General features: G+C 49.5%; 2 protein-coding genes across 2 annotated transcripts; one reads left to right on the plus strand and one right to left on the minus strand.

Moving 5' to 3' along the window:
* The first annotated feature begins 797 nt into the window (after positions 1 to 797).
* Apobr (apolipoprotein B receptor) lies at positions 798 to 5,288 on the plus strand. Its single transcript, XM_048332516.1, has 4 exons — positions 798 to 1,917; positions 2,232 to 4,772; positions 4,867 to 5,129; positions 5,219 to 5,288. The coding sequence occupies exons 1-4, from the start codon at positions 1,861 to 1,863 to the stop codon at positions 5,286 to 5,288; spliced, it is 2,931 nt and encodes a 976-aa protein (XP_048188473.1). The 5' UTR covers positions 798 to 1,860.
* A 475-nt stretch (positions 5,289 to 5,763) lies between these two features.
* Il27 (interleukin 27) lies at positions 5,764 to 12,123 on the minus strand. The gene is made up of 5 exons (XM_048333069.1): positions 12,076 to 12,123; positions 10,304 to 10,519; positions 10,123 to 10,221; positions 8,906 to 9,064; positions 5,764 to 6,517 (listed from the first exon to the last, which is right to left on the minus strand). Exons 1-5 carry the CDS (start codon positions 12,121 to 12,123, stop codon positions 6,278 to 6,280), a joined length of 762 nt encoding a protein of 253 aa, XP_048189026.1. The 3' UTR covers positions 5,764 to 6,277.
* Positions 12,124 to 24,368: the final 12,245 nt, after the last annotated feature.

The raw sequence follows: 24,368 nt of genomic DNA on the forward strand, positions 1-24,368 counted from the left end.
TATCCTGTCGCTCTTACTTGCCAGAAACAAATATGGCGACCAACCGTCCGCCCTTCCTTCCTTCCTTCCTTCCTTCCTTCCTTCCTTCCTTCCTTCCTTCCTTCCTTCCTTCCTTCCTTCCTTCCTTCCTTCCTTCTCCTTCCTTCCCCTTCCTCCCTCCCTCCCTCCCTCCCTCCCTCCCTTCCTTCTTTCTTCCTTCCTTCCTTCTTCCCTCCCTTCCTCCTTCCTTTCCTCCCTCCCTTCCTCCTTCCTTTCCTCCCTGTGTATCCACCTATCCACCCTACCCTTCGTTCCCAATCCCAAACTAGTTCTGACAAGGATCAAAGGTGAGCAGCCTTAGGTCATTCTTAGTCCTAACTGCTGCTGTTACAGGATGGTTTAGAAACCTAAAAAGAAAGACTGGTGATTATAATCTAGTGGTAGAAGCTTACCTTAAAATCCCTTTTGCAAGTTATTCTAAAACCAAAAACAGTTGCAAAAGTAGTCCAATTCTTGGTCTAACAGATGAAACAAGTAAGATACCAAAAAATAAAATAAAAGTGGTAGAGTGCTAGCCTTGAGCAAAAGAAGCTCTGGGACAGTGCTCAGGCCCTGAGTTCAAGCCCCAGGACTGGCAAAAAAAAAAAAAAGTGGGTGGGCACTGGTGACTCACACCTGTAATCCTAACGACTCAGGAGGCTAAGATCTGAGGATAGCATTCAAAGCCAGTCCAGGTAGGAAAGCCAGTGAGAGTATCTCCAGCAAACTAATCAGAAAAGGCCGGAAGTGGTGGTGTGACTCAAGCGGTAGAGCACTAGCCTTAAAAACAAAGAAGCTCAAGGGTAGCACCCAGGCCCTGAGTTCAAGTCCCAGAACAAAAATAAAATAAAAAGTAGAGCAGTAAAAGTCACTGAGTAAGTTGCTGCCAGAACACTCCCTCCCCCAAAACATGGATGTTTAGACCAGACAATTCTGAGTATAGACTCCAATTTAGTCTGGAGAGAAGCGTCAGATCACTTCATACAGTTCCAATAAGGATCCATTCACTTACCTTTCTCTAGGTAAGAAAGCACCACGTAAGGTCCTCTTCATTGACTCCTGCTAAATTGCTACAGCTTTTAACTACCTGTGCCCACCTCCACCAGATCTTTACCACCACCTGACCTGTAGACTGCTGTTTAAAATATGTCCCTTACAGTGTTATTGCTAGATTGGATATCAAAGTGAAATTCTGCACCCTTTCATACATGGCCTCTGCCCTCAAGGCACTCACTGGAGGTGGCAGTGAGACAAAAATAACCACAATACACTGGAATTAGGTTCTCTTTTGCAAGGATACCCATAATTCAGGGGATGGGCTGTAGAGCCACCCATCCGCACCTTCTTTCTCTAAAGGAAGCATTGGTGACACCCAAGCAGGAAGCCAGAGCTCTCACCAGCCCCCGCCTCACTTCTACTAGTCCCCAGGCAAAACAGGAACTAGAAACCCCAGCTTCCTCTTACCTCTGGGCTGTGGCTTAAAAGACAAGGAAATGGCTGAGGTGTGAATACAAGACCTGAGTCACTTGGGCTGCAATCGCCACATGTCCTCCCCCACTTCCACCCCAATTCTGAGTTCTTCAGCTCCTATTTTTTTTTTCTCTGTGGCTTTTGTTCTCTGCCCTTAGATCCAATTGTGATCCAGAGTCCCAGGAATGACAAGTACCTATCTCCCAGCCTAGAGTAGAGGTTGCCTTGGGCAAGGGGGAGGTGCTCTGGGCCTGGTGTGGGGATGCGTCAGGGAGAGACAGGGGAAGAGGAAGTGTCTTGGTCCTGGCCAGAAAGGGCTAAGTGGGTGGGTACAGTCAGTGTCAGCTTTCTGGACTCTTAGAGACCGACAGGATGGACTTCCTCCGGCAGCATCTCCCTGGGCTGCATCAGGCCTTGAGGGGGGCACTGGTGAGAGGGGCAAAGAGATGCCAGAGACTTCTACCCCATTTCCTGCTGCTTTCCCTTCTCTTATCCCTAGAACTTGTGTTCAGGCTCCAGGTCCCTTTCCTAGGACCAGTCTTTTCTGGATCTCAATCCCTCACCTCCACAAGTGCATCCATATCTCTTCCAGGCCTGACTCTCTTATTCCTTCTGTTCATCCCAGTCTACTTCTCTGTCCTTTCAGATCCCACAACCCCTCTCCCCTACCCTGGACTCTTCTGGCCCTGGGCCCCTGGGGACCTCCTCTGAATGCCTTCACCCTCCTCCCATTTGTCTTCTAGGATTCACTCAGCACCTTTGTGTCCTACCTCATAGGAGATGAGGTCCCCACTGTAGTGAGAGAGGAGCAGACTGCCCAAGTACTGGAGGAGGTGGCTTCTGGAAAACCAGAGAAAATTCTAGAGGAGGAAGCTTGGGAGGTTGTGGAGGGTCTTAGAGGTAGCCAAAGTGAAGGGGTTGGAGGACTGGGAGGGTCTGGAAGGGTGGGAACGTGCAGGGAGGGAAGCTCAGCTGAACAGACCTGGGGATGGAGAGCAGGCACCTCCTGTGGGTCCCAAGCAGAGAAGCAGGAAACTGGGGCCTGGGAGGCAGTCAAGGGCCAGGAGCCGAATGACCCTTTGGAGGTTGGGAAGGAGTCTGAGGCAGTGCCTAAGACTCAACCAGACCGGAGCAGTGGAGCCCCGGAGAACAGCAAGGAAGTCAGTGAGAAGGAAGTGAGTAGAGAGGAGACACCAAGAACCTGGGAACAGAAGGAGGAGGAGGAAGATGGCTGGGTGACAGAGCAAGGGATGGCCAGGGGGGTGGAGTCACAGCTGACCTGGCAAGGGAAGCCTGAGCAGAGTGTAGACGCTGATGGGCCCAAGGTAGCAGATGGACAGAGAGATGAGCAGGTAGAGGAGGAAGCAGCTACAGAAACCAAAGGGCTAGGAATGAAAGAGACTACAAGGGAAGAAATGGGGGTGATGGTGGTGTGGAGTGGTGAGAGCTCAAGTGTATTAGAGAGTACACAGGGTCCAGGGACAGACTCTGAAGACTGGATAGCCTCAAGTAATGAGGAGGCTAGGATAGCCCCAGGCAGGGAGGAAATGGACTTCTCAGAAGTCCAGGAAGCAGAATCAAGGCTTGTCTCTGGACAAAGGAGTCCAGAAGTTACTGGAAGAGTTTGGGTCCTAGAGGAGGCCCCCAAGAGAGATCAGGAGGAGGAAGTAGATGAGAGAGGAAATGTTGAAAGAAATATTCTCCTTAAACAGACCCAGGCTCTAGGACCTAAGGGAACAGAGGAAGCAGCTGATGGGCTGACAACAGAAAGAAAGACTGCAGGCCAAAAGCCAGAGGAAGCAGGGGAGGTCTCCGAGGGGGAGGATGACCTGTGTGGGAAAGAGACAGATGGGAGGCCAGATATAGCAATCAGCGTTGAGGAAGCCAGTCTGGAGGAGGTGGTACAGGTAGAGGAGACCCAGAGGGAGGAGGGGCATTATCAGGACTCAGATGCTAACCTGGTCCTGTACAATGAAGCTGTAGATAAGGCAGATGTAGAGGCAATCCCAGAGGCCACATCTGAGGAGGAGTGCATAGAGGAGAGGAATGAGGAGGCTCACAAGAGCCTAAAAGCTTTAGAAGTGAAGGTCACTGAAAACCAGGAGCCTGAGCCAATGGGAGGCACTCAGACTCCAGTTGGGCAACCAGAGGAAGCACAGAGAGGTGAAGATGAGCTTGAGAGAGACCCCATCCTCAGTGAAGAGTGGGTAGAGAGGAGGCTGGAGGCATATCCCCAGCACCCAGGGCCTGCAGATCCTGAGCTACCTGAAGCAGAAACCTGGGAAAACAGGAGTAAGAAAGGCACAGAGAGCAGAAATGTCCAGGAGGAAAAAGATGCTGAAGGTGAGGAAGAGGAGGCTGCAAGCCAAGCACTGAAGGCAGAGGCCGAGGGAAAGCCATTGTCTGAACTGCTAGAGATCCAGACATATGGAACAGAGAAGGGCCAGGCCTCTATCATAGAGAACCAGGTGCTAGAAGAAAGAAAAGGAGATGAGGCAGAGCCAGGCCAGTCACTGACTGAGTCAGAGGCTAGAAAGAGCAAGGCTGATGAGGTGGAGGCCACAATGCCAGGAGGGGCAGACAATGGAGGCTGCAGGCTGGAGAAAGTAATTCTGAGTCTTCAAGACAGCCAGGACCCAGGGACCAGTTCTTGGGATGCTGAGGTAATGGAGGATGAGGCTGGGGAAGGACCAGTAAAGGAGGCTGATGTGTCTTGGGAAAAAGCATTTGAGAGGGGCTGGGAGTCCAAAGGGCAGGAGAAGGTCATAGAAGGAGAGAAGCAATGTGAGCAGGAGATTGGCACAGTGGACTCAGCAGAAGAGCCAACTGGCCAGAGTAGCCACCCAGAGGCTGGTGAGGCCAAGGAGAAAGAACAAGCTGAGGCAGGAGAGTCAACCATGGCAGAAGGGACTGAGGAGATGGGTGACACTGGGTCAGGTTCCCAGGAAGCCAGAGCAGAGGAAACTGAAGCCCTGGTACAGGCTGAGGAGCTTCTGGAAGAGGCTGGAGGAGGGCAAGTGAGAGAGCCAAGAGAAGGCAGCGAGGGGCAGTGTGGGGACCACCACCCCGAGGGAGAAGCACAAAAGCTGCCAGGTATGGAGGATCATGTGACTGAAGACCTGACACTGGAGGCCCAGGAGACTGAGCCAGAAGCCCTGGAGAATGCCCAGGAACAAGAGGGACAGCTGCCACCCCAGGTCTCTGCGGGGGCCGTGCCTGTGCCCTCGGAGACCATGGAGGCTGTGGAAAGTACCAGAGGCGATCCTGGTAACGGCTGGAGTGAGGTGAGGACTCAGGCTTGTTCCAGAGAGCACCAGGAAGAAATGAAAGCCAACCCCATAACCATATTGTGTCATTCCCCTCACCCCCATTCTGCAGGCGCTGCTCCCTGGGTCCCTCTTGGATGTCTCTGTTCCACGGAGCCGCGTGCTTCTCTCCAGAAGTTCATCGCAGCGCCGCTCCAGGCCCTCTTTCCGTCGGTCCCTTGTCACTGAGCAGCAGGACGACATTCCCTGTGCCCAGCCCCAGCCAGGACCATCCTCTCCTGAACCCAGACCTCTCCAGCTGGAGGAAGCCCCTGAGCCAAGCCCTCCAAAACCCGAAGGGACTCCAGTGCCAGCCAGGAGAAGGCCCGTGGGAGGGTAGGCACTGGGACATTGCACGGGGGATGGGGAGGACTCTGGGGGAACCTCTAGGGACCAGTTGTCACTGGCCTCTCTTCCTCCTCTAGGTTTGGCATCGTTCATCCGGGTATGATGCAGGAACTACAAGCCCGACTGGCTCGGCCAAAACCCCAGTGAGCGCTCTGCTCATCTCTGACTTCCTCTGCCTCAGTATCTTAGTGGAGCCAACAAACCAGTGTCTTGTGGAACCAACAAAACCCAAACATCTGTGGAAACCCTTGAACATCAGGAACCTGATTTTTCAATGAAGACTGATGCATTGTTCCCCCAATTGCCCCACTGGGACTGAAGGACCCTAAGTGGAGAGCATTTAGAGGGAAACTTCACAAACCCTCACCTAGTGACAGGTCCACCTCTTGTGAGGAACACTCCTCCAACCGGTCTTCATTGTCAGGAGACAGCAGGAAGACTGGGGGGTTGGACACTAGTGCTCCACTGGCTTCCCTTTCTGGCCCCCACACCCTACTATGGCCAAATTCCACAGAGTTGTGCAGATAATACCACTGGTGTAGAAGCCAGGAAAGAGGTTCAAAGTGCCTGGGGCCACCACTTGGAATCAAAGGATCATGGGTAAGGCAGTAGACCAGCTGCCTTGAGTTTTTCCAAAATGGTAGCTCAGCCTAAGAACATTCCTGGTTACTCTGGCAACCACCAGCTGAGCATGCTGGGTTTGCGGGTAAGGGGTTGTGGGTCAAGAATCACAATAAATGTATGAGCCAAGAAAGGACCTGGGTAACCTGAAACTTCCAACTCCATCCTGGGCCAGGGGGTCCCATGGGATTCAGATACCACCTCCCCACCCCCGTGGAAGGAAGGTGAAACAGAGAGAGGGCAAGGTTTGTTCATTTTTAATTCAAGTACCCAGTATGGCAGCCCTGCCTGAGGAGGAAATAATAAATAAACAATTGTCTTCCTAAACAATAAATAAATATCCAAGAAATAAATACGTGGCAAGAATTGAAGGGGCTTTAAGTTCCTGGGTGGGGAAGGAGGGTGGTAGAGCCTGGCTTGGTCTGAGGTGACTAGGCTGGAGGCTGTCCTGTTTCCAAGCTCCAGGGTAAAGGAAGGACTAAAAAGATCACACCATCAGGGCCAGGAACCAGGTTTTAGGATCCCCAAGCTAGGCCTGGGTGCCCCACCTTGGAGAGCAGCAGCAAGTCCCTCACAGCCCGAGACAGGGCAAGCTCCAAGGAGCGCAGTAGCTGGTAGGTATAGAGTAGCTGGGGCCAGGACACTTGGGGTGACACCTGAATGGGGCTGCCCACAGCCCCGAGGGGCAGCCCCTCCTCCTCTTCTTCCTCTTCCTCCTTTTCCTCTTGAGAGAGACTGAATCCTGCAGCCAGCACCTGTGAGGAAAGACCCTCAGCTTATACACGGGTCTCAGGGAAAACCTGAATAAATCTCAGTGTCAAGCACTGGTGGCTCACACCTGTAATCCTAGCTACTTAGGAGGCTGAGATCTGAGGATTGTGGTTCACAGCCAGTCGAGGGAGGAAAGTCTATGGTTCTCTTATCTCTAATGAACCACCAGAAAACCAGAAATAGAGTTATGACTCAAAGTGGTAGAGAGCCAGCCTTGAGAAAAAGTGCTCAGGGACAATGCCTAGCCTTGAGTTCAAGCCCTACCACCAAAAAACAAAACAATAACAACAACAAAGTACGGGGCACTTGTTAGTGCCCAACAGCTCCTCATGACATCAGTAACTCTAAAGCCATGATTTCCTCAGCCATCTTTGTCTTCAAACTTCTCATGGTATCATCCCATGTCATATTCATTTGTGTGTGTATAATGCATGCCCTTATGCATATGTGTGCTAGTCCAGGGTCTTGAACTTTTGGCCTGGGTACTGTTCCTGAGCTTTTTTTTTGCACAAGGCTAGCACTCTACCCCTTGAACCACAGCTCTAGTTTTAGATTTTTTTTTTGGTGGTTAATTAGAGATCAAAAAAGTCTTTTAAAAAAGTCTTAAGACTTTCCTGCCCAGGCTGGCATGAAACCAGAATCCTCTGATTTCAGACACTTGAGTAGCTGGGATTAGAAGCATGAGTTGGAGACTGGGATTATAGCCTAGTGGTAAAGTGCTCGCCTCGTATATGTGAAGCCCTGGGTTCTATTCCTCAGCACCACATATATAGAAAAAGCCAGAAGTGGCACTGTGGCTCAAATGGTTCAAGCCCCAGGACTGGCAAAAAGCAAAACAAAAAACAGAAGCATGAGTTGTCTCCACCCAGTCTGGTTTCCCCCCTACTCCAAGAGAATGGAAGGTGCTGAGAGCCAATGGCTCACATCTGCAATCTCAGCTATTTAGGAGGCTGGGATCTGAGGATCGTAGTTCACAGCCAGCCCAGGAAGACAAATCCATGAGACTCTTATCTCCAATTAACCACAAAAAAAAGCCAGAAGTAGAGTTGTGGGCCAAGTGGTAGAGCACCAGCCTTGAGAAGAGAAAAAAAAGTCCATATGAGAGCACAAGGCTAGGAAAATAAAAGAAAAGAGAAAAAGGAAGGTATAGAGTCCATGATGCTCGCAAAGCTGGGTTTCTTTCCCAGGACTGTCCTGGGGGATAGGGTACAGGGAAGTTCCTCTGCCATTAAGGATTATTCCCCAGATTTTACCTTTCGTGAAAGGTAAAATTCCTATTGCCCTTTGAAACACTGAGAGGCCAGAGACTCTGAGGGAGAAAGGAAGCAACTGGGCTGCCAGCTTGCTGATGACAGTGGCACCCTGGCCATTTTCTGCCCCTGAGAGCAGGCAGATGCTCAGGGAGCAAAGCCTAAATGTGTAATTCACTCTCACACACTCAGGAGGTCTGAAGTATCATCCCCAGATTGTCCTCAACCTGAGCACAGGGGCAATTTTTCTCTTGAGGGGAGGGCTTGTCCTGGAATTTAGAACTCAGCCATTCTACCACTGTATACATATGATGGTCCTGGGCCTTGAATCCTGGACCTGAGTACTGTCCCTAGTTCCTTGTGCTCAAGGCTAGCACTCTACTACTTGAGCAACAGTACCACTCCCAGCCTTTTCTGATTAATTGGAGGTAAGAGTCTCATAAACTTTCTGGCCAGGGATGGCTTTGAACTGTAATCCTCAGATATCAGCCTCCTGCGTAGCTAGGCTTACAGATGTCAACTACTTTTTGTTTTATTTTTCAACTATGGTCTCCATTTATGCCCATGTTAGTGATCCTCCTGTTTGTACTTCCCACGTAGCTGAGATGAAACACCATACCCATTGTTCTACATGTGGAAATTGGGCTGGGCTGGAGAACTTTTTACCTGAGTTAGCCTTGAAACTTGATCCTCAGATTTCAGCCTCCTTAGTAGGTAGGTTTACACACACATGAGTCACTGTGCTCAACTCTTTTTCTTTAGTTATCTTTCAAATAGGATCTCCCACTTTTGCCCAGGGCTGACCTCAGACTGTGATGAGTAGCTGGGATTGTAGAAGTACACCACCATGCTTACTGTAAGATTTTTTGTTTTTAAAGGGAGACAATTTTGTATGTGAGGTTTTGTTTCTGTTTTTTTTTGGGGGGGAGTCCTGGGGCTTGAGCTCAGTGCCTGAGCACTGTCCCTAAGCTTCTTTTTGCTCAAGGCTAGCACTCTACCACTTGAGCCACAGCACCACTTTTGGCTTTTTCTGTCTACATGGTGCTGAGGAGTTGAACCCAGGGTTTCATGCATGCTAGGCAAACACTCTACTGTTAAGCCACATTCCCGGCCCCACTCTACCTGGAAATGGAGATGCCTCTGCAGATCCCGGAGATCCAGCCTTGTGGCCCACAGCTGCCTCCTCTCGGAGCTGGTCCAGCCCTCCTGGCCCCCCAGCCTTCCCAGCAGCTCATGGAAGGGCTCAAGGCTCCTGGAGAGGAAGCAGAGACGGTCTGGATCCTGTGAAAGGGAAGAGAAGAGTCAGCAAAGGCCCCAGGGCAGGCCAGGCCAAAAATGGATGACCTCATTAAGCCCCACCCCATCTCTATCTGGATCTTATTTCCATGTCAGCCTCCAACCTCCATTCCACTCTCTTCTTCTTTTAAATTTTGATGCACATACTGGGACTTGAACTCAGGGCCTTGTGCCTTTGCTTTTCAGTCAAAGTTAGCACTCTCCCATGTGAGACACAGTTCCACTGCTGGCCTCTTACTGGCTAATTGGAGATGAGAATTCATGGTTCCCGGAGCCTGTGGCTCATCCCTGTAATCCTAGCTACTCAGGAGGCTGAGATCTGAGGATCATGGTTCAAAGCCAGCCCAGGCAGGAATGTCCATGAGATTCTTACCTTCAGTTAACCACCAGAAACCAGAATTGGGGGCTGGGGATATGGCCTAGTGGCAAGAGTGCTTGCCTCATGTACATGAAGCCCTGGGTTCCATTCCCCAGCACCACATATATAGAAAACGGCCAGAAGTGGCGCTGTGGCTCAAGTGGCAGAGTGCTATCCTTGAGCATAAAGGAAGCCAGGGACAGTGCCCAGGCCCAGAGTTCAAACCCCAGGACTGGAAAATAATAGTAATAATAACAATAATAATGAGCACAATGAATCTCATGGACTTTTCCTGTCCTGGCTAGCTTTGAACCCTGGTTCTCAGATCTCAGCCTCCTGAATAGCTGGGTGTGAGTCACCAGCAATGGCCCCCAAGTTGGCTTTCATCACATCCCCTCATCGCTGGTTGTTCTCATTTCCATCACAATCACCAGCCCATGAGCTTCACATTAACTGTTCTTCCCAAACCCCTTCCATTCCCACCCCACTTCCTCCGTACCTAGTGTCACTCTCAAGCCTCTCTTGACATCCAGTGATGCATTTGACCTTTGATATCCAGTGACACACTCAGTCTCCTCCAGATTCTCTCCCTCAGTCCATCCCTGTCTGATTGTCAGCCCCAGCCTTACTATAACCCCCCTCCCACCCCCCCACCCCCAACTCATCCTCCAATCCCTCAACTCACAGAGAGGTGGCGCCAGGCCTGGAAGGTCAAGGATACGTTGGGGAACTGTTCCCCCAAAGGCAGCAGATCTAGGTTCACTCCTGGCAGGTGAGATTCAGCCTGAGTAATAAGGTCTGTTAGTGGGGACCAGTGGGACTTGAACAGGTTCCCTGATCCCCAGAACCAGCAGTGTTAGACTCACAAAGCGGTGGGCCTGGCCCCGAACTTCTGAGAGCAGTTTTCTAGCTAGATGCAGGCTAATGGTGAACTCTTCATGCAGCTCCTTTAGGCTCTGGGGGGGCCTCGGGAACCCCCAGACGCCAGCTTGTACCAGAAGCAAGGACAGCAGCAACAGTCTGAGCCCTAGAAGGTTTAAGAAGAACTTGAGAGAAGGAAGGGAACCTTTCCTGAGCTTGCGCTATGATGAAGCACTGGGAAATCACTTTCCTTCCTTCCTTCCTTCCTTCCTTCCTCCCTCCCTCTCTCCCTCCCTCCCTCCCTCCCTCCCTCCCTCCCTCCCTCCCTCCCTCCCTCCCTCCCTTCCTTCCTCCCTTCATCTTTCCTTTCCTCCTTCTCTCCCTTTCTCCTCTCTCCTGCCTCCTTTCTTTCCTTCCTTTTTGCAGCGTTAGAGTTTGAACTCAAAGCCTTGCACTTGCTAGGCAGGGGATCTACCAGTTGAGCCACAGTCCCGCTGTGCAGATCCTTTGTGTAGTCACTTATACAACCATCTTTAAAGTATCTCCTCAGAAGCACAAGGGGAACCATTAAGAAAACCTATGGCAGGGGCTGGGACTATGGCCTAGTGGTAAAGTGCTTGCCTCGCATACATGAAGCCCTGGGTTCGATTCCTCAGTACCACATAAGCCAGAAGTGGAGCTGTGGCTCAAGAGCTAGAGTGCTAGCCTTGAGCAAAAAGAAGCCAAAGGACAGTGCTCCAGGCCCTGAGTCCAAACCCCAGGAGTGGCAAAAAAAAACACAACACCACCAAAAAGAACACCTATGGCATCTTCATGAAGTATAATAAGCTGATGACCACCCTGTTCCCACCCCCACAAATTCCCTTGGCCAACTGGCTTTTTCAGTTGTGCACACTACACATGGCAGCATGGTTGCTAATAGTCTCAAAGTTTATTTTCTCTCCCCTTTCCTCCCTCCCTCCCTCCCTCCTTACCTCCCTCCCTCCCTTCCTCCCTCCCTTCCTTCCTTTCCGACTACTTAGGGCTTGAATTCAGGGCCTGGGCACTGTCCCTTAGCTTTTTTCACTCAAGGCTAGAGTTCTCCCCCTTGAGCCACAGCTCTACCTCCAGCCTTTGGGTGGTTATTCAAAGATAAGAGTCTCACAGACTTTCCTGCCCCGACTGACTTTGAGCTGAGATCCTCAGATCTCAGCCTCCTGAATAGCTAGGATTCCAGGCATGAGCCACGGGCACCTGGCATATCCTACAATTTTCAAAGAAGGAAAATAAGAGCCAGTGGAGAGAGGGGGAGCAGGGGCTTCCTGCAGGGAGCTCAGGGAGGGCAGCCACCTGTCAGGCAGATCTGGGGACTCTCAGGCTCAGCCAAGCAGCTGGAGCACTTTCAATGTCCCCCTGCCAGCCCCAGATGGCTCTTTCCCAGGGAATCAGTAGGGCAGGCTGGTCCTGCCTCCTCCTTGGCATGTGGGTGCCTGGTCAGGAGCCTGCATGGTGCAGATCTACAGAGTGAGTAAGGGAGGGGCAGGGGACAAAAAGGGAGAGCAGCCAGGAATGGGAGACTCAGGTTGTTTGTCATTCTGGCCGCCCTTGGAGCAAGTCACTTTTTCATTCTGTGCCTCAGGTCCCCAGATGTAAAGTGGCAGAATGGCTACCAGCGTGCCTCAAGTCCATGTTTTCCTGGAAAGAGGGAAGCAGGGCCTTGTGGTGGGGGCTCTGGGAAGAGGTCAGTGGTCAGTGGTTTCTCCCTCAGAGCAAGGAAATATAACAATTACAAACTTACACAATTCTTCTCGAAACCTAAACCAAAACCCACCCCAGATCCAGCCATGCTCTCGCTCCTTTCTGGGTTCCTGGCGTGTCCATCTGCAATCTGTAAGCCCAAGCTCTACTCCTCCAGGAATCCTCAGCAAAAGCTAAGGCTAGGAATGTGGCTTAGTGGTAGAGTGCTTGCCTAGCACGCATGGAGCCCTGGGTTCGATTCCTGAGCACCACATACACAGAAAAAGCCAGACGTGGTGCTGTGGCTCAAGTGGTAGAATGCTAGTCTTCAGCAAAAAGAAGTTCAGGGACAGTGCTCAGGCCCTGAGTTCAAGCCCCGGGACTGGCAAAAAAAAAAAAAAAGAGGCTAAGGGAGAGCTTCAGGAGCTCCCTCCAACCCCCATGGACTTGGAGTGGGAGCAGACAATGCCTAAGATCTTCCCAAGTGGCTTGAGGCCACTCTGACCCTCTAGCATCCCAGAGACTTAAAGCAAAACAGGATTCTTCCTACTCTAAGTGGGGGGCAGAGCAGGGACCCCAGGACCTGGTAGGTAGTGCTTATTAAGATTGAACTGTGCCAATTCATACTTCTTCCCTTCCCATTCCTGGGGGGTGGGGGGTCTTGCAGCTCCCAGGCCATCCTTACCCCCTCTGGCCAGTTCTGGGCTATTAGGCTCTGTCTTCATCTACAAACACAGCCCTAGCTGGCCCTGCCATTGTCTCTTGTACCCATAGCTCTCCATCCTGCCTTCTTCAGCCACCAACTAGAGACTGGAATCCTTCCGAGTTGGTCAGTCCACTTGGCTCCCCAATATATAAAAGCCCTCCAAGGCTGGACTCACACAGGTGGCTTACACCTGTATAATCCTAGCTACTCAGGAGGCTGAGATCTGATCATTAGAGTTCAAAGCCAGCCTAGGCAAGAAAGTCTGTGAGACTCTCATTCTCTAACCACCAAAAAGCTTGCTGGAAGTGGAGGTGTGGTGGCTCAAATGGCAAAGTACCAGCCTTCAGTGAATAAGCTCCCTTAGGACAGTGCCCATACTGTTTAAGCTCCAGTATCAGCACAAATCAAACAAAAGAAAACAAAAGCTGACCAACCGTACAGTATCGCTGACCCCAGTCAGACCCAGGGTCTTGTGGCCAAGATGCCACCACTCAGCCGATATCCCTAGTCTCCAGAAAGCCTCCCACCCCTCCACCCAGCCCCAGCCTCTGACTCACGCCAGCCAAGGTCTCCTGCCTCCTGGCCCATGTCAGGGCCCAGCCTGTGTGTGCAGCCATCTCCTGGGTAGGGGGGGGTCTTATACTGGGGGCTGCACCCGGTTTCACTTTCTATCCTGCTTGTACTTTCGGCTTTGTCTTCACTCAGTCTTCCCTGTTCCCCACTCTTGCTAAAATGGGGAAATGTAATTTCCCTTCCCAGCGAGAGGGGGTTTGGGGGTGGTGGGAAGCTGGGGTTTCAATTGATCCAAGCTTTGCTCTCAGGTCTAGTCTTCCTTCAATCAGGTCCCTCACTCCTGGACAAGCTGTCCAGGTCTATCCATTGGTGGGGCTCTGAGACCCAACCTTGTCCTGTCCTCTAGCATCAACCAAGACCATTATCCATCCACTGTTCTGAGCAAGATGGACGGCCAGGTAAGGGGATTGCCCACTAGGGCTTTGAGTCATCTTCGCTTTCTTGGTTTACCAGACAGCTAGGGTTGTACGGGAAGTCAGAGCTCCATGGTGGCTGGATGTGTCTTTGGGTGTGGCGAGCAGGGGCTCAGTCTGCCATCTTCAGGGCTGGCACTAAGATAGATTATCTATACCTAGGCTCTGGGATGGATGAGACTAGGTCTAAGGCCATGTCTAAGAACAGCGTCAGCTCCATCCAAAGTTAATGGCTCAGTCTTTAGCCAGAGTCATATATAGGATTAGGGCTTAGTATATCCACAGTACAGGCTTGGGTTGGGGCTGGGTGCAGAGTCTGAAGCCAATGTTCTGGCTCTGTCTGGTTTTGAAGCTGGAGCAAAGTCTAGGCTTTTGCCTGTACCAGATGTCCAGGCATGGTCAAAGATCTGGCTGAAGCTATGATTTAGTAAGATTTAATGAGGACTAGGGCTTGGGTAGGGATAAGAGTTCAGTCAATACTCTGGACCAGGGCTCAGCCTGTGTCCATTCTGCGGTTGTGTGAGATCAGGATCAAGGTTCACATTTTTGGTCTACTGAGACCACAGTGGGACTGAGCCATCAACCTTGGCACTCTCTGCCAGCATGGCTCTGCCCTTGCCACACCCTGGATTTCCCATCTTCAGGGAGAACGTGGGGGTTTCTTGCTCTTCCCCGAGCTGCCAATTTCCTTTGGGGACTTGTGGGGTTTCCCTGCTGGGTCCCTGCTATGAGACAGAAACCAAAGGGGCTTCCCCTTCCTGTACCCCACCTCTTCAGTCCTTCTTGGGCACTGACCACCAGGACCACCTGAGACAAAGTGCCAAGAAAGTACCATCTGCAGCCTATGAGCTGTGCACAGGGCTATGGGTTGGTTGTGGAGCTTGAACACTGGGCCTGGGTGCTGTTCCTCAGCTTTTCAGCTCAAGGCCAGTGCTCTACCACTTGAGCCACAGCACCACTTCTAGTTTTCTGGTGGTTTGTTGGAGATAAGAGTCTCACAGAGTTTCCTGCCTGGGCTGGCTTTGAACTGTGATCCCCAGTCTCCTGAGTAGCTAGGATAACAGGCGTGAGCCACCGGCACCCAGCACCCATCTTTTCTTAAGGTTCCCAGAGACCCTTTGCCCCTGTTCCTTTCTCTGCCCTTCACCAGGAGGCAGTTGCTTCCATGAAACACATCCCCATCCTCAACCTATTCCCCTCCAGCAAGTTTACATTCATGGTTTTCTTTTTTGTGCTTGTGTGCTAGTACTGGGTTTGAACTCAGGCCTGGGTACTGTCCCTGAGTCTTTGGTTTTGCTCAACCACTTGAGCCATAGCTCTACTTCCAGCTCTTTGGTAGTTCATTGGAGATAAGAGGCTCAATGGACTTTCCTTCCCAGAGTGGCATCAAACTACCATCCTCAGATCTTAGCCTCCTGAGTAGCCAGGATTACAGGCACTTGGTGTACAGGATTACAGCACTTGGTATAGTTATTTTTCTTTTTTTAGTAGAGTCTCCCTTTTGTCCTAACTGGCCTAAAGAGGACCCTATTTATTATTGGCTGAGATGGGGTATCAGACACTTCCAAATAGCTTGGATCAGGCCCCAGCACCCTGTGCATGTTCTTGGAAGGTGACTCTAACCAGTCTGTGGCTACTTGGGCCTCAGTTTCCATGAGCAGGCATTGGTGGATGGGTCTGCGGCTTGGGGAAAATGGAAGTGATGTGGTGAGAATGAGGAGAAAGGAAACCAGGAAGACTGGGGTATGGACTCCAACGTAGACCTCAGGTGAGTCACTGGCCTGCTTTAGACCTCAGTTTCCTCAGGGAAACGTGACAGAAGTTTTCAAGGGTGGTCACTAGTATTATGTAAGGAAATTAAAACTGGGCGGGAACACAAAGAAAGGAACCATGAGCCTGGTTTCTGGTTCTTTCCCAAGCCTGAGGGACACTCCTGGACTCAGAGCAGTGTTGCATTCTGCAGATGTGACTTGAGGGTACCCTCTGGGAGGGGAGACACACAGGGACAGCTTGGGCTGTCCTGTTTCCAGCTTGGGCTGCAGGGGAACCCCTGGGCTCTATGATATCAGCTCTGAGGCTTGCAGTAACCCTTGGGTGAAACCAAAATTTCATCAAAACTAAAATTTCAATGAAACCAAAATGGCCCAGGGAAGCCAGGCACTGGTGGCTCATGCCTGTCATCCTAGCTACTCAGGAGGCTGAGATCTGAGGATCCCAGTTTGAAGCTCATCCAGGGAGAAGAATCTATGAGATTCATCTCCAATGAATCACCAAAAAGCCAGAAGTAGAGCTGTGGCTCAAGTAGTAGAGCCTTAGCCTTAACCAGAAAAAGCTAAGGAACAGAGCCCAGGACAAAGCTGAGGCCTTAAGTCCAAGCCCCAGTACTGGCACACGCACGCACGCACACACACACACACACACACACACACACACACACACACACACACACACACACAGCTGTTCTGTGGATAAGGAAAGGGAAAGGCAGAAGGCTAGAAGCTTCCAAGACATTTGGAGAGATTCTGATGCAGGCACAGCTTTCCCTCCCAGGACAGGAGCTTGAAGGAAACCCACAGTCCCTCTCTTGGTGCACATATACCAATCCTGAAAGCTCTGATCCTTCTGTTTCAGCCTTGAGGCTAAGATTTTCTTTTTCTTTTCTTTTTCCTTTTTGTATCAGTTCTGGGGCTTGAACTCGGAGCCTAGGCACTGTCCCTGAACTTTTTCACTCAAGGCTATCACTTGAGCCACAGCTCCACTTCCAGCTTTGAGGTGGTTAATTGGAGATAAGAGTCTCACTGGACTTTGCTGCCCAGGCTTGCTTCAAACCATCTCTGTCTCCTGAGCAGCTTGGATAACAGGTATAAGCCACAGGTGCCTGGCATTCTTTTCCTTTTTTGGAAGTACTGGGTCTTAGACTCAGGGCCTCACTTGGCTTTCTTGTTCAGCTAGCATTTTACCAACTTGAGCCAGGCCTCCAGCCTTGCGTTTTGCTGGTTAAGTTGGAGTCCCTATTCTGCTGCACAACTTGCCTCCTCCACTGGTTTTGACCCCACACTGGGAAGTACTGAACTCCAAAAGAGAGGAGTTTAGGTCTGTGCAACTCCCAAGCCCAGGCCAAGCTTAAATTCTCCTAAATTCATCTTCAGATCCAGGATGAGAGCCAAACAGGGCTGGGGGGTGTGGGCCTCAGTTTACAGATGCGGAAACTGAAGCATAGAGTGGCCATTGTGTGACTCAAAAAAGCGCACACAGGAAACAGCACAGTGGCACAGGGACTCGAACTGGGACTTTTCATGCCTCTTGTCCCTTTTCTCAGTAGCCCCACCCTCTTAGGCTTCCTTCTCACACCCTACAGTCCTGGCCACCCTCCCTGTCCTCCAGCCCCTAGTAGGCTCAGTTCTGGCCCTGTGCCCATAGGCATTCCCACAGCCTCAGGAATCAGCATCCCTTGGAGGAAAGGCTCCCCTCCCCTCACCTGATTGCCCTCCCCAGAGGCTGCCAGGACCTGGTGATCTCCTTCTCCACACAGGAATGAAAGAACACTCTCCCCATCCCTCCAGAGCCATCTGCTCATGACAGGGGCACATTTAGGGGCAACATCAGGGATGCAGAAAGAAATTGGACATCCAAGCCCCTTGTGGAGTCTTTGAAGTATGTCCTGATGGGGCTGGCACTGAATAGCTGTGTGACCCTTGGCAAGTTCCTCAACTTCTCTGTGCCTCACTATTCCCATCTACCCATGAGAAGAAAAGGAAGAACACAAACTCCTCAGATTAGAGGATTCGCTGTGTGAAATGCTTTAGCACAGGGTGGTGTCTGGTAAGCCTGAGGTTTAGCTATTATTAGAATCTAAAGCTTGACCCATAAGAAGTTCTCAAGAAATGCTAGCTGTCATTAATAGGGCTGAAGGAGAGGGAAAGGGGTGGGGAAGAGGGTGAAGAGAGAAGAGACTGGAGTCAGAGCTGGGGTAGTTGGGGTACAGGACAAGGAGGAGGAGCCATAGGCAGAAAGGGACTGGAGGTCACCCCCAAATACATATATATGTCATATATATACATATATATATACATATATATGTATATATATGTCACAGCCCAGAAGCCTCCCTGGGCCTCTACCTCCCCATAGTCACCCCTGGCCACCGTGCCCCTAGCCAGTCCTGTCCACTGCATGAACCCCACTCCTGGAAGAGTGGGGTGATTTGTACAAAAGGACACATACAAGCAGGCATTGGTGGTTCACACCTGTAATCTTGGCTACTCAGGAGGCTGAGATCTGAGAATCATGGTTTGAAGTCAGTCCAGGCAGGAAAGTCCATGAGACTCTTATCTCCAACAAAGCAGCAAAAAGGGGCCGTGAATATGGCCTAGTGGCAAGAGTGCTTGCCTCGTGTACATGAAGCCCTAGGTTCAATTTCTCAGCACCACATATATAGAAAAAGCCAGAAGTGGCACTGTGGCTCAAGTGGTAGAGTGCTAGCCTTGAGCAAAAAGAAGCCAGGGACAGTGCTCAGGCCCTGAGTTCAAGCCCCAGAACTGGCAAAAACAAAACAAAGCAGCAAAAAGCTGGAAATAGAGCTGTGGCTCAAATGGTAGTGCACCAGCCTTGAGTGAAAAAGCTAGGCAAAAGGGCAAGGCCTTCTACCAGCACACACACACATACAAAAACCCAAAAATCCTCCTAAGCCAGTCAACTGACCAACCAATGAAACAAATTACAACAAAAAAAAGGGGGGGATACATATAATATATCCCTTCTACTTAGGCCTCCTGAGTAGCTGGGATTGCAAACGTGTACCATTATACCTAGATTATTTTGTTGAGATGAGGGTCTCGTTAACTTTTTCCTAGTCTGGCCTCTTGATCCTCTGGATCTCTGCCTACCAAGTGTGTGTGTGTGTGTGTGTGTGTGTGTGTGTGTGTGTGTGTGTGTGTTACTGAGGCTTGAATTCAGAGACTTAATCAACCTTACTTGAGTCACAGTCCTGCTCTTTGGCCACTCCACCACTTTGAGCCACAGCTCTACTTCCAGTTTTCTGGTGATTAATTGGAGAGAAGAGTCTCATGGACTTTCCTGCCTGCAAATCTCAGCCTCCTCAATAGCTAGGATTATGGGCCTAAGCCACCAGCGCCCAGCTTTTTTTTTTTTTCCCTTGTTTGTTTGACTGGATTTCACACTTTTGCCTGGGCCAGCCTCAGACCAGAATTTTCCCACCTCTATTTCTGTAGTAATTGGGATTGTAGTAAGGGGCCATCCTGTCCTGCATGTGACTGGACCCATCTCAGTGGGAAAAAAGCTTCAGACGGTCTAAACTAGGGTGTGCAGCCCAAGCCTCCAGAGGAACAATTTGAATCTTGGGAAATGCTATTTATCTTAATTGCCTAGCTCAGTCCATATACAATTTCCAGAGGCCACCCCCATGTCTGAGCCCAGAGACAGGGATACAAAGGGAAATAAGTGAACGAGTGGTTCAGAGTCATCTTTCCACCAGTCTGTGGTTGAGAGCAAAATTGCATCCTAGTTCTAAAACTTAGAAACTACTTTTACTTTTTTTCATGCAGTATTGGGGCTTGAACTCAAAGCCTGCGTACTGTCCCTTAGTTATCTTTTTAGTATAGTTGTACAGAGAGGCTACCATTTCATAAGTTTGACAATGAGTACAATTCTTTTTTGGACAATGTCACCACTTCCTTTGCTTTTCCCATCCCTTAGACTTTTTACTCAAAGCTGGTGCTCTATCACTTAAACCACACCTCCACTTGTGGCTTTTTGGTGGTTAACTGGAGGTAAGAGTCTCATGAACTTTCCTGCCCTAGCTGGCTTTGAAGTGAGACTCTCAGATCTCTGCCTCCTGAGTAGATAGGATTAGAGGTGTGATTATTACAGTGCACAGCTTGCCTTCCTTCCTTCCTTCCTTCCTTCCTTCCTTCCTTCCTTCCTTCCTTCCTTCCTTCCTTCCTTCCTTCCTCCCTTCCTTCCTTCCTCTCTCTCTCTCTCTCTCTCTCTCTCTCTCTCTCTGTCTCTCTCGCCCCTGCTCGCTCTCACTCACTCTCTTTTTTCTTTCTTTCTTGTCTTTTTTTCCAGTCCTGGGGCTTGAACTCAGGGCCTGCACACTGTGCCTGAACTCCTTTTGCTCAAGGTTAGCACTTTGCCTCCTGAGCCTCAGCTTCACTTCCAGCTTTTTGGTAGTTTATTGAAGGTATGAGTCTCATGGACTTTCCGGTCCAGGCTGGCTTTGATCTGTGATTCTCAGATGTCAGCCTCTTTCCAGGCATGAGCCACCGGCTCCTGTGCCTTGCTTACTTAAGCATTTACTATGTTCAGGTCCTAATGAGAAAATGGCTAATAATCAAAAACACACAGCAATACATAGCACATGAGAATGAATTTTAATGTGACTGAAACTTCTTTTTGGACTTGCTTCAATGCTGTCTTCCTCCATAGGCTTCTTTCAACCAAGGTGCTAAAGGGCACATACATTCTAAAATTCTTATTGCTTTTCACTTTCCATCATTTAGGAAAGTTCTATGAGGAAAGATGCCTCAACTAAGTTGTAGTTTTAGACTGTTTCCTGACATTTAGTCAGGTACTTAGAAAACAGCTGTTGAATAATAAATGTTCCTTTCTCCCAAAAGAAAGGTTTAAAACCTCTAGACTATTTGTCTGGAGAAGAAAACAAGATAAGCTTATCTAAGCTGGGGTGAGCATCTCATAAAACTTTTACAGGATTAATTTCATAATCCAGATGTTTTGCAAGTGTTAGGAGAAGGGTGTGCTCTTCGGGTTACAAAGGACCAGATCCCGGCTGGGAATGTGGCTTAGTGGTAGAGTGCTTGCCTAGCATGCATGAAGCCCTGGGTTCGATTCCTTACTACCATATAAACAGAACAAGCCAGGAGTAGTGCTATGGCTCAAGTGGTAGAGTGCTAGCCTTGAGCACAGAGAGGCTCAGGAACAGTGCCCAGGCCCTTAGTTCAAGCCCCAGGACTGGCAAAAACAAAAACAAAAACAAAGGACCAGACCCCTGATTGGAAATTCTCTAGTGATTCCCTAATCAGAATTGCTTTTGTAATTAGAAAGGAAAGGAGAACATTGTTTTAGGATGAAAAGAGTGTTTCTAGTTGACAAAGCCCTAGGTGTCAGTCTCAGCCTCTCCCACTCTGGGGTGGCCCAGAGGATAGGGCATTTTCCATTGCCCTTTCTCCCCAGACTCTCTAAAGACTAATAGAGATGTCCTAAATTCAGTTACAAGACAGAGGAGGGAAGAAGGAGAGAAGAGTTCATTTTAACTTAAATCAACACAAAGGAAAGAAAAATAAATGAAAGGAAGAAAAAAGTATATCCACACCAGGTACTGGTGGCTCATGCTTATAATCCTAGCTACTCAGGAGACTGAGATCTGAGAATCATGGTTCAAAGCCAGCCAGGGCAGAAAAGTCCCCATGAGACTCTTATGTCCAATGAAGCACTCAAAACCCAGAAGTAGAGCTATGGCTCAAAGTAGTAGAACGTTAGCCTCCAAGTACAGCACCCAGGCCCTGAATTTAAGCCCCACAACTGACAAAAGGAGAGGGGTGGGGGGAAGAAAGAAAGAAAAGAAAAAGAAGAGCTATATCTTCTTCTCCATGTGCTAACTTTTACAATCATCCAATCAAGAGACAGCAAAAATGTCCCGGTGTGAGCAAGGCACTGGTACTCCTGTAATCCTAGCTATTCAGAAAGCTGAATCTGAGGATCTCTGTTCAAATCCAGTAGGAGAAAGAAAGTCTGCGAGACTCTTTATTTCTAATTAACCACCAAAAAGCTAGAAGTGGAGATGTGGCTCAAGTTGTAGAGTGCCAACCTTGAGCAAAAAAGCTAAAAGACAATTCCAGGGCCCTGAGTTCAAACCCTAGTCCCAACACACACACGCACACACACACACACACACACAATCCCTGTGTGGATTAACCTCTCATCCAAGTATATTGAGCTAATGAAGAATCAATGTCAATGACTTCACTATAAAACACCCTGACTCCTTATGTCTGCTAGGCTGTGTGTGTGTGTGTGTGTGTGTGTGTGTGTGTGTGTATACACGGGCGCACGCACACGTACATGCATGCACGTATGTCTGTGTATGTGTTGGTATTGGGACTTGAACTGACAGCCTAGGAACTTCCCTTTAGCTTTTTTGCCCAAGTATGGTGCTCTACCACCTCAGCCAAAGCTCCACTTCCAGCCTTTTGGTGGTTCATTGAAAATAAGTATCTCAGAGACTTTTCTGCCCCGGGCTGACTTCAAACCTCAATCTTCAGGTCTCAGCCTCCTAAGAAGCTAGGATTACAAATGTGAGCCACTAGTACCCAGACCAAGTGGACACATGTATGACCCTTGATGCACAGAGGTGATCATAGGTAACGCACAAATGAACTTAGAAAAGAAATTACTGTTTCTTGTTACAGTTAATTTCTAGTTATGACACTTGACTGTGGTTTTCTATGAGAGGGATATGTTATACAGTTTCCTTTTTAAATACATATGAGTAAGAAAGGCAAGGAGGTAATTTCTCAATGCTACGGAAATCAGTTGAGCGGCATACAAAGCAGAAGGCAGAATCGCACTGCGGGGAACAGGGGTGTGGGAAAACCCTGCGACTGGTCATCCATCTTGGCCCTCTATTATAACTATTAGTGGTAACCTCTATAAGGAGCACTGCTTGAACATTAACTTCAAGTCCTTCTGAAATTTAAACTTGGTTCCATGCAGCTGAGACAGCTGGCTTTGGGGTTTCTCAATTCGCTGCCAGGAACTGCACTCATTGCAATATAGAAAGCTCGCAGGGAAGTTTCTTTCAGCTCCCAAAGGAAAACTGAGCTCAGTGATTTCTCCCATTCTCAGAAGGGAACTACCTTACCCTATCAAAAAAAAAAAAAATAGGGCTGGGGATATAGCCTAGTGGCAAGAGTGCCTGCCTCGGATACATGAGGCCCTAGGTTCGATTCCCCAGCACCACATATACAGAAAACGGCCAGAAGCGGCGCTGTGGCTCAAGTGGCAGAGTGCTAGCCTTGAGCGGGAAGAAGCCAGGGACAGTGCTCAGGCCCTGAGTCCAAGGCCCAGGACTGGCCAAAAAAAAAAATAGCTGGGGAAACAGACATTACATGCCACCTGGAAGGTTGGGGGGAAGAAAGGGAGTTGGAAAGAGGGGACCAAGACAGCTGTGGAGGGTTCCCACAGGATCCTTCCTGACCCAAAAGTATGGCGATTCCAATAACTGCCAGAACAACCAGGAAAACCTGTCCATGTAGACAGAGGGTGGGGTGAAGGCTGGAGAAGCTAATCAGAGGCCAGGAGCAGGAGGAGGTTCACCAGGTCCCCCCAAAGGACCCACCGTACTGGGAGTGGCCACAATGACAAGAGACATGGGTTTCTCAGCCCTTGCTCTTTTCTTGGACAGAAGGGAGGCTGGGCTTCATCACTAATTGATGAAGAATTAATAGTAGTATAAGATCTCTCAAATCAGTACCTTGTGCTTCTTTCTAGTTACTAGTTGTAACTATTTAGGGTTGTGGTTCAGTGTCTGTCCAGGCAACAACAACAACAACAACAAATGTTCATAAGACTTCATCTTAACCAATGGCTGAGGGTGTTGGTGTGTGCCTGTCATGCCAGCAATGAGGGAAGCACAAGCAGGAGGACCACAGGCTAGGTCAGAGCAGGGCATAAAATAAGATCCCAAGTTTTAAAATAACCAATATGGGGTGGGTGGGGAGAGCAGGACTTGCAAAGTGGCTGAAGTGTCAGAGGTCCTCCCTAGCAAGTCTAAGGCCCTGAGCTCAAATCCTAGCACTGGGAAGCAAGAAAACAAACGAAAAGCAAAAAAGCAATAAAGCTGGGTGCTGGTAGCTCACGCCCCCAATCCTAGCTACTCGAGAGGCTGAGATGTGAGGATGGTGGTTCAAAGCCAGCCCAGGCAGAAAAGTCCATGGGATTCTAATCTCAAATAAACTACTCAGAAAAGGCTGGGAGTGGCGCTGTGGATCAAATGGTACAGTGCTATCCTTGAGCAAAAAGCTCAAGGACAGTGCCTAGGCCCTGAGTTCAAGCTCTAGGACCAGCTGAAAGAAAAAAAGCAATTAAAAAAAAATCTTTCACAGAGCAAAAGTAAGAGACCAACAAAAAAGTTTTGATTCTTTTGTTTTCTTTTTTGTTTGTTTGTTTTTTTGCCAGTCCTGGGGCTTGGACTCAGGGCCTGAGCACTGTCCCTGGTTTCTCTTTGCTCAAGGCTAGCACTCTACCTCTTGAGCCACAACCACTTCCGGCTTTTTCTGTATATGTGGTACTGAAGAATTGAACCCAGGGCTTCATGCATGCTAGGCAAGCATTCTAAAGGGTCTTGATTCTAAAGGAGCCTTAGCCACAGCAGCTGTGAGATTGGCCCAGTCTTGAGGCATGATCCTCTATGGGAGGGGTGAGGGTGGGAGTGTTATCCTAGAGGTGCAAGTCAGAAAAGACTTTGAAGAGAGAGGGCCTTGCAGCCTTTTGAGACAGTGGGATCAAAAGCACCTCAGACAGAAGGATCAGAAAACCTGAAGCTTTGTTCCTGGACAAGTTAATTCCTGGACAAGTTAAGAGTCATATGAGCTAAGTGTAGGTGACTCATGCCTGGAATCCTAG

The sequence above is a fragment of the Perognathus longimembris genome, chromosome 23 (genome assembly GCF_023159225.1).
Source record: "Perognathus longimembris pacificus isolate PPM17 chromosome 23, ASM2315922v1, whole genome shotgun sequence".
Lineage (NCBI taxonomy): Eukaryota > Metazoa > Chordata > Mammalia > Rodentia > Heteromyidae > Perognathus > Perognathus longimembris.

What these genes read in the sequence shown, in the direction of transcription:
- Il27 (XM_048333069.1), bottom strand. Translation starts at nt 12,123, where the DNA reads ATGGCTGGATCTGGGGTGGGTTTTGGTTTAGGTTTCGAGAAGAATTGT. An exon ending in AGGCCTGGCGCCACCTCTCT is followed by an intron (nt 9,065 to 10,122) that starts GTGAGTTGAGGG and finishes TCCCTTTCACAG; the next exon opens with GATCCAGACCGTCTCTGCTT. An exon ending in AGAGGCATCTCCATTTCCAG is followed by an intron (nt 6,518 to 8,905) that starts GTAGAGTGGGGC and finishes CTTTCCTCACAG; the next exon opens with GTGCTGGCTGCAGGATTCAG.
- Apobr (XM_048332516.1), top strand. Translation starts at nt 1,861, where the DNA reads ATGGACTTCCTCCGGCAGCATCTCCCTGGGCTGCATCAGGCCTTGAGG. An exon ending in AGGCCTTGAGGGGGGCACTG is followed by an intron (nt 1,918 to 2,231) that starts GTGAGAGGGGCA and finishes TTTGTCTTCTAG; the next exon opens with GATTCACTCAGCACCTTTGT. An exon ending in CTGGTAACGGCTGGAGTGAG is followed by an intron (nt 4,773 to 4,866) that starts GTGAGGACTCAG and finishes CCCATTCTGCAG; the next exon opens with GCGCTGCTCCCTGGGTCCCT.